The following is a 9,868-nucleotide window of genomic DNA, read 5'->3' on the forward strand; positions in this document are numbered from 1 at the left end:
GATATGTGAACATGTAACAAACATTCATCAGACAGTATGGTTCAGCAGCCTTCCTCATTTCCCAAGAGGAAGGAATGGAGGAAATAAACAAAGTCAGACAGTATCCAATCTCCTTACTGCCTATGATATTAGTCAGGACTTTCAGCAGCTTAGCACATACACAAACACACAGACACCAAATGCTGCTCAGCAGTGTGATAACATGTTCAAATTGGTCAAATCTAATCTCAGGCTTCACTGCACACATACAGACAGCTGTAGGTGGCTGGAATTGCACCCCACTGTATCACACCACAAACACATGGACCCCAACCTTCCATTTGCCAGCAGACCAAGGTGACAGACACAGTGCCATAACCTTTACCTGAAATTGTCCTGGAACAGGCCACTTTGGTTGTACTGGATGCTTGCACAGTTTTGGTGAGTAATGTTTTCTCTGTTTGGTGGCACTGTTGGTCTCAGGTAATCTGGAACACACCTCTGTGGGCTTAATAGTGTAGTTCAATATAAAGACCACACACCTAACATCTCCAGTGAGGTGTATGTATATGGTCCTAAACAGTTCTATGATAAAATGTTTTGCAACTTGCAGCTAAATAAATACAAGCTAACCTGAGTATTTTGAATAACTATTGTTTCTTACAATAATAAAATGCAATGCAATATAATGTCTTAATGCATCTCTATTATTTAGAATGCAAAAAGTCAAAAGTACTTACTGCATCCTGAATATGAGGAAAGCCAGCCTCTAACCAATGATCTGAAAGTCACTGCTGTCGTGGATGTTTCATGAAGTAGTTTGCTTTTGAATAACCTGCATGACCTAGTAAGTCTAATCTGATCTCTGTAATCATGCATTTTCCATTCAAATGGCAGTTCTCAGCAGTATTAAAACAAATTGAACCCAGTGAGAACACAAGGCTTACCCGACATCAGGCTGTGCTGTCCATCATTGCTGACAATGGCTGGTAACACAAATGTTTGACATTTGTGTTACCAGCTGTCCTCATTGTCTTACAGATGTGGCAATCAACCATGGATGTTTTTATGTTAAAATCTACACTTCACCTTGTCTATAACCAAGGAATAATAAAAATAATAATAATAATAATTACATCCATGTTCATTTATTTCACGTATCAACCACTTTCTCTTCTCTCCAACTTAATCCAGAAGTATGGAAATGCATGTATAAGTGTGTAGTGTGTAAAAAAATAAAACATATAAATAAAATGCTCTTAATCTGATTTCAGGGTGAATGGGGTATATAATCTCATTTACTCCTTCAATCCTTTTCCATTCTATTCTTAACAAATGCTCTCATAGTAACACTATGAGTACAGTGCATATTGACAGTTATTCTTAGTGGATAATCTTGGCTCATAACAGAACTGATTGGGAGAAAAGAGGTTATTAAAGGAGGTTAGGAGGTCACATGTTGCTGTTGGCGATACATGAGAAAACCATGTATCGCATGTCGTAGTTGGAGGGAATTACACATGATTAAAACTAAATTGAAAGACTGCGGTTTCTAAATGAAGAAAAAATAAACATTTAACTTAAACTTCTGTTCAGGAGTTTCTGTAATTACAACCATGAGAAAGTGATTTTACTTAATGGCAATATTTCACTTCTGATCAGACATGTTCTGATAAAGTATATTTAAATGGCACCGCAAAGCAAGAAAACCCTAACCCTAACTGCAATAGCACATGAGAAGTCAGGCAGAACCTCATAAACTGGCAGTTAAAGTTCTCTCAGGTTTAAATCACTATTTTCCCCTTAAAGCAGTCAGGGGTGAATGGTGACAGTTACCATTTGCACTGCTGCTTTTTATTGCAGATGTTTTGTTGCAGTATATTATGTTGAATATAATGTCTCTGCTTGCTGTTATCAGATCAGTAAGGTGTGGAGAGGCAGTGTGTGTGACAGACACAGCCTGTGTCTGGCCCCTGCCCCAGTGCTGCAGTGAGTTAACTTAATGTGTTTGAAGAGGCGTATTTTCTGTTTTTGCGCTTCGTGCCCTAAGTGATACAAATAGGCTGCTGATGTGTGTGGGAGCCATGGCGGAAACATTTCATCATTTGATGATCATCATTTCTCCTCCTGTCTGAACACATACCATCTACCTTGTTTTTTTTCCTCCCTTTGCATTTGTGAAACATTACCACCTACTATATGTGCATGTCTACTCATCCTTGTTCACACACCTCTTATATCTCTTTTACACATCTCTTTTCTCCACCTCTGATTACATTTGTATTATAAAATTAAGTAAACACGTTAACCAGTAAGTTACAGTAATTAAGTAGTGCTGTGCTTCCAATGTGAAGGTGAAATGTCTCTTTTCGGAATATTTCGTTGTATATGACATAAATGAATTTAGTGAAACATACAGTACGTACGAGATGAAGGAAGCTGATAAACCAGTCAGGGTGAGCGAATGCATTTTTATTACACCGTATGCAATTCACTTCCAGCATACAGTATATTGTGTCTGAAAAGCAATGAAGGTTGAGAAAAAAAATTGAGCCAGCTTTTTACGTTGTATCTTTGTAAGAGGGACCTTCACTGTAACCTGCTAAAATTCCCAACAATGGCTGCCCAGAAATGATTTTATGCACTTCTTGTAGTATATAAAGCTTTTTTTCCCCAAGCAGAATCAGTCAGAATGCACTGCTGTGCAAAACACTTTCGCTTTGCCAAAAATATGTGTGTGTGTGTAAGAGAGTTAGTTGGGTTTTCTTGTTTGTTTGGGAAAGTTAATGGATCTAACATGTACCCGTGGTGGAATGCCAGCTTTGGCTGAGGTCCTCTACAGGAAGCATGTGGTAGAGGTCATGCTCTGGCACTTAGTTCTGCTATGGGGCAAAGTGCACTACTGGCAGCATGGCGTTCATAACCGATGCAGAGCGTCATCAATCATCATGCTAACATGATCCCAGCGACAGGCATCCATGAACATACTGAGAACAAGTACACCATCCTGTAGCTCTGGTAACTGTTTTAACAGATAACCATACTGAAGGGAATTATATTTTTTTTAAATTTATTTACTGGTAAAAAAAAAAGTAAACACAAAATTAATTAGTTAGGGATTACAGAAGCTGTATAATAAAAAAGAAAATGTGAAATAAATCTAAAACTGTTTTTTATCTTTTATGCAATTTATTTTCATGAATAGAGATTTACAGTTTAAAGTTGGCAGGATGGCTGATAATTTGAAATGTTATTCAAATTAGTCAGGTCACATCCTGTTTGGCTGGGTTTGATGTCCACTATTTATGGGACTTTAGAGGACATGCCAAATGAATCTGTGATCCAACAAAGAAATTAACTGTGTATATCTAAACATGAATAGATGAATAAATAACTGTGATCATTATTGTACCAGTGCTGCATGATTCATCTTAGTTCAAGTTCATTTGGAGAAATAGCTGGTATTTACAGAAAGTAATGTTTTTCTACGAACAAAATTGTTTTCTTTTTCTTGAGCCAGAAATAACACACACTAACTACAACCATATGTAGTCTAGTCAACGATAGTGGATAACAGATTTAATCTGACAATAGGTTCTATGCATGGTGCAGTCACCACACATCAGATTTAGGGATTCAGGATGAAGGTACTTCCATAAGTAAATAAATAATAAATAACCAAACAAGATAAACATACATATATAATACAAACACAATATATCGGGTTCTTGCAGCTTTCGCGTTAACATTTTTCTCTGACTAATTGAAATGCTTGCCTCTTTCTTTTTTCTGAAAAAAAGAAACAAGAAAGAAAGGAAGGAAGCTGACTGAGGGCTCATTATGGCTAATGGTATATAACATTTTTATCCTCAAACCAGAATTGGCAATCTTGTGCAGGCTGGTAGGTATTTTGGTTGCAATGACTCTAATTGGAATCATACTACAGTGTAACACAGACAATTTGAAACATGATTCTGTTTTTAGTGTAAAAATGTGGCATACAAGAAAATTAATTGCAGACATTTTATCTAGCTAAGTTAAGCTAAACTAATACATGGAGCAACAAACTTTAACCAAGTTCTGCAGAGAAGTCTAATTGAAGTTATAAAATTAATCTTTTAGCATTTTTCTTTAATTCTGGATCTTTTATTCTGCATTTCAGTACCTCTGTTGTTATTAGCAAGAAAATAATGCTTAAAATATTAATATTTTAAGGCCTGAGGAAGGAATCTTGAAGTCTTGCAAGGAGAGATAAATAAATGTGTGCACCTTTAAGTAATGTTTTATGCTGTATGTTGCATTACAGGCATCCTGACTCTGACTCAATTTGCATTGGCAAAGTTAAGTAGATTTTCTCTTCTAAGGTAGTCAACATGTGCTGTCTAGCTCAGCGGTTACCCATTGCCTTATGAACTAATGCGACTTTTCTCTGTTTTTCTCGTGTGTCCGTTTGTGTGTGTTTAAGTAAATTTTAGGGAATGTGCAATACACATGTTCAGACCAGTCTTACGGAAGAGCAGCTTAAGTCAGGGGAGATGAACCACATGCTGAAATAGGGTGTATATGGAGATGGAAAGAGAGCAAGAGAGAAGAGTAGGAAACAGAGAGATGTGCTGTGCCTCAGGGATGAACTAAGAGTGTGTATGTGTTACTACCATTTTTCAACCTAATGAGATAACACACATATCAAACATACACAAATGCACGTTTGCATGCATGCACACACGTACACAATCAGACTAATACGCACAGCCAAAATTTTCTCTATCATATCAGTGTCTGTGAGTCACTGACAAAGAGAAGCCTGAGCTCAAAGAAGACTTTTCAGTTGGCTTCATACAACCTCACAAAATACTCACTAAACTTGTAAACTTGTGTGTTTGGGTGTAAATATGTGTATCTCTTTCAATTGTGGATAAAAGGAGTTCTGGGGACCATTTCTCTAACCGTAGAAAACAGGAGTTTGTACGGTGGGTGGGAACCTGGTTGTTCAGACAACTTCTGAGGCGATCTGCACCAATTAAATGTCTGTATTTACATGGGATTTGACTCTCATGCTGAGAACTCTTGAACTGGGGTGCTTCCTGTCCCGAAGCAGTTGTGTGGGAATTAAGGTGGCCATTATTGTCTCGGATAAACAGTGTTTCAATGGCTTCATTCATGTCCAGACACTCTGCACAAGTCAAGCACAAAGAGACAAAACACAGCATGGTGCATTGAAAACATGGGAAAAAACATTTTGAAATTGTCTTTAGCACAATACAAAGTCAACAATAACTAAGACGTATGTGGAGGTGTATCTGTGTGAGTGTCAATGTAAATGGGTACTGCACTTTGGCTAGCATCCGTTCGGCAACCTCGTTAGTTTTAGTTCCATGTTATGCTGCAGAATGAGGAATAATATCCACTATGGTACTAATGAGAGTTATAGTTTCTTGGGATTGTAGAGGCAAACACACACATGCACATACTGATGTATTGATATTTTACAGTAGCAATCTCTTACTGTCTTAATAAAAATGCGTTTATAACAATCCATAAACTTGGTGAGCCACTCTACATTAAATTATAAAAAGGACCATAAATAATTTCTTGTAATCCTTGTAAAGTGAAACATTCCACACATTCCCCATATCAAAACAAACAACAAACTACGTAAAACATTTACCCATATGATTCTATCATGAACTATAAAAATGACAGCACGCACAGTGATATATTTAGATGCAGTCATATAGTATATCAAGTATTAAGTGTTCCTGTATAGAAACCCTATGTGTACATACACATGCCTATATATAGGTCAGGCCAAGCAGGAGAGTTTCTGGAGGTTAAAAAAAACAAAAGGCCTTTGGGGATTGCCCTGAGGTAGCGTTGGTTCCAGGCACTTGTGCTCCACATGTGATGTCACCTGGTGAGAACAAAGGGCACATAATGCACAACGGTCTCGTCGCGTTTATGGATGAAAATGATAGTTGCTTTAATGACAACCCCTGCTACAGTGTCAGCCCGAGTCACTCATAATCTTATTGAGAATCAACATGACAGAAAAAAAGGTTATTCGTGGCATTAAACAAAAAAAATTAAATAACACATTAAATAAAAATGTCAAGCAAATATAGATATATTTACTCAGACATATGCAATATCCATTTTTATGAAACCCAGACTTTTGAAAGAAGTTGGATGCAGGTCATTCAATTAAAGCTCTTCTGACTTCTAAGTTTTTTTTCCCCTCTTCAAGGACTTATTACATCACTCTTTTTCTTCAAATCATCTTTATTTTATCACCTTTGGAAAGTTTTTTGTTTTTCAATTTGTGCATGCTTTGCAAGTTATATTGGTCTGCCTGCAGTGTATGCTTGGTAATTTTGCTTTGTTTCCATGCTATAACTCCATAAGTGTGTGTGGCCCATCTACCATATATTTATAATGACGTAGATTGGGGCCCTGGGTTCTTTTCTCTTATTACAGTATGAATTGAAACTCAAGATTATGTAACTTAAATTACCCCCAGAAAATAAATACAAATTAATAATGCACTAGGATCATATGCTTGAATGACTTACATCTCATGGCAATACGCAAATATTTTTCACCATAAACAAAATGAACCTACTGAGTACTTAAACTTAAAAGTGTCTGTTCACTGATTCTAATAAAAAAAAAAATAAAGTCCACTTTTGTTTAGTTGTTCAACTGAAATTTCAGAGTAATTTCATCAATTAACAATAACTATCTTATTTTAAGCCGTTAAAACAACATAAGGGAAAGTAAAAGTCGCAGGACTGAATCGTAGCTGGGGATCGTTGTGACCCCAAACTTAATGGTCGCTTCGCTCCATCTGAAGTAAACAAACGGGGTAGTAGCTTTGGAAAGTCACTTGTCCAGCAGAGAAGACTCTGGCAAGCAGGCCTCAACTCCGAAGCATCGCAGAAGCTCTCAAGAACAGCTGCAGAATATATGGGGTGTGTCTGGGCCACTTTGGGCACTGCGTGTTTGCTGTCCACTTTCAGGCCACCAAAATGTCCAAACAGGGCAACTAGCTGCTCACAGTCTGGATGTTCTGCCAGTTAGCCACCACTTTATCAATAAACAGTAAACTTCCATGCAGCAGACTTCAGGTCGACATTCGCTGCTTTGCAATGCCAAATAGTTCCTGGGTTATCTAACCGACAACCCAAAACGTTTGCAGTAGAGCTGGGCGATAGAACGATAACGATATGTATTGCGATATAACTTCTTCTCGATAGGAAAATACAACTATCGCGATAGACCTCATCTCTCTCTCTTCCTCTTTAAAAAAAAAAGAAAAAAGGCAGCCAATCCAAATTAAGTAGCGCAGAGCCGAACCAATCACAGCCGCAGCTCACGTCACGTGACTTGTTACGTACAGCACAAGTGCCAAGCGCGCACGTGGTATTTGTTTGCGAAGCAGCTAACCGCCGTGCGACGGTAGATGGAGAAAATGAGTGACCAAGTAGAGAAAAATCAACCGAGAGAACGGAAGAGAACACAGATGACGGCTCGAATGCCGAAGAGATTGTCGAAAGGAAGGGCCGAAAAGTTCCGTAGTGTGGAGATATTTCGGCTATTTGAAGTCCGACAAAAAACAGAGTAGCACGCACTGTAAGTTGTGCCGAACAGCATGTTCCCACCAAGTCTGGAAATACAACAAACCTTTTTCATCACCTGAAGCAGTGCCACCCACTAGAGCATGCTCAATCTCTGACTGAAAGTGCTAATTTGTCATCGAAAACAACCAGGGGAATCCCTGCGAAGCAGCAACAGTCAATTGTGTCGGCTTTCTCCAGCGTCTTACCATATGACAAAAAAGCTAAGAGACATAGCGACATAACGAATGCCATAGCCTACTGTCCTGCTAAAGACATGCTACCAATAAACACGGTTGAAAATGAAGGATTCAAGCAGCTAATTAAGGTACTGGATCCTCGTTACCAACTCCCTGGACTTAAACATTTCTCTCAGACAGCGCTTCCAAAGCTATATAGAGAGCGCCGTGAGGCTGTAGAAGGAGCTACAAACTGTATCGTTCTTCGCTACTACATCCGACATGTGGTCAAGTCGCACGTCAGAACCTTACCTTAGCCTTACTGCCCACTATATCGACCAAGACTGGAATCTGAAAAGCAAATGTCTTCAAACTGCCTACCTTCCCGACGACCACACGGGTGAAGTAATTGCATTAGGACTGTCGGAAGCGTTTGCATCCTGGGGACTGAGTGAAGACAAACAAGTCTGCATCACAACCGATAGTGGGACAAATATAGTGAAGGCCACATCCCTGAATAACTGGACCCGGTTGCAGTGCTTCGGACATCGACTTCACTCAGCTATCGGTAAGTTGGGAAGCAGAATAAAATTAAAAATGCCTTTTTTAATTGTGTTTTTGAGCCCATGTAAATATATTAAAAGCTAGAGATCTAAATCACTTCCATGATTATTGTTAAAAAATAAACATCAGAAAGAATATTCTTCATGTCAGCCTATTTATTTGAGGTAATAGTTGCTGTTGGCATGCATAATAGGCAAATATTCAGTCACTCTTTAGTGTAAATCAAGTTGACAAAATGTGTCAAATAAAATTTAGAATTTTGGGATTCTATCAGGATCCCAATTGGCTAATACAGAACCTCAGCTCTTTTTCCTATAAAGAACATTAAATTATGATTCCACCAAATAGGGCAATTCAAGACAAAAAGAACAAGTGATGAAAACGTCAAATATAACAATGATGTTGATAACACCAGCCTCTGTCACCTTTCTAAATATAAGAAAAAAAAATTTGGACAGTCTGTCAGCAAAATTTAAAAAAGTAAAAGTACAATAAAAAAAAGTACAATCATAGCAAGTAAGTGGGTTTTCAGGGCAGTGAATTTTATTTGTGACTGAAAAAAAAAATCAAAAATCTTAAATTAATTTCTGAGGTTAATATGTTCTATTATTTACCTTTTTATCCACAGAAAAAGCCGGCAAAGACAAGAGGGTGGAGCGAGCTGTGGCCGTGTGTAAGAGAGTGGTGGCCGCCTTCAGTTTCTCTTGTAAGAAGAAAAGGGAATTGGCTGCTGCTCAGGAGGAGCTTCACCTACCCCAGCACAAGTTAGTGTAGAGTCACCCACCAGATGGGGCTCACGCCAAAAAATGGTTGGGAGGGTTCTGGAGCAACATAAAGCTATCTCTCAGGTCCTCAGTGCAGATAAGAAGACCAGGCACTTGGTTCCCTCCTGGCAAGATCTAGATGTTCTGGAGTCTGTGCATGTGGCCCTGAACCCACTACTGAAATTCACAGATTCACTTTCTGGAGAGTGTTACGTGAGTGTGTCCTACCTCAAGCCGATGCTTCACCTTTTCAGAACACAGATTCTGAAACCATCTGAGGATGAAACACAACTTACAAAAGACCTTAAGATGACAGTCATGACATACCTTGATGAAAAGTACAATGACCAGATTACAAATGAACTGCTTGATGTTGCAACCCTGGTAGATGTAGTACAATACATTAATGCAGAACACGTTGATGCCATCAAAATGAGAGCAGTGTCTGAGATGTTGGGGCAAATTGAGCACCCGTCCACTTCAGCTGGAACGGAGGAAACAGAAGATGGTGGAGCTGCTGCAGTACTACCAACCCAGAAGAAACAGAGAAAGTCACTGGGCAGCTTCTTTAAGAAATCCCACCCCACCAGCACAGGGCTCACTGAGAAGGAGACAGTTGAAAAGGAGCTTGAAAAGTACTTGCTGGCACCTGATGCAGACAGTGAAATGGACCCACTTGAGTGGTGGAAAATCAACAACAGAAGCTTCCCAAGAGTTAGCTGCCTGGCAAAGCGCTACCTGTGCATCCCCGCAACCAGCAGCCCCTCTG

At 38.9% G+C, this 9,868-nt stretch overlaps 1 protein-coding gene across 1 annotated transcript; it reads left to right on the forward strand.

Annotated features, from left to right (window-relative positions):
• Nucleotides 1–7,636: 7,636 nt before the first annotated feature.
• Nucleotides 7,637–9,477, forward strand: LOC106633734 (E3 SUMO-protein ligase ZBED1). The gene is made up of 2 exons (XM_014340922.2): nt 7,637–8,339; nt 8,964–9,477. Exons 1-2 carry the CDS (start codon nt 8,054–8,056, stop codon nt 9,107–9,109), a joined length of 432 nt encoding a protein of 143 aa, XP_014196408.1. The 5' UTR covers nt 7,637–8,053; the 3' UTR covers nt 9,110–9,477.
• Nucleotides 9,478–9,868: the final 391 nt, after the last annotated feature.

The sequence above is a fragment of the Haplochromis burtoni genome, unplaced genomic scaffold (assembly GCF_018398535.1).
Source record: "Haplochromis burtoni strain Fernald_Lab_line unplaced genomic scaffold, NCSU_Asbu1 Contig_421, whole genome shotgun sequence".
NCBI classification, from domain to species: domain Eukaryota; kingdom Metazoa; phylum Chordata; class Actinopteri; order Cichliformes; family Cichlidae; genus Haplochromis; species Haplochromis burtoni.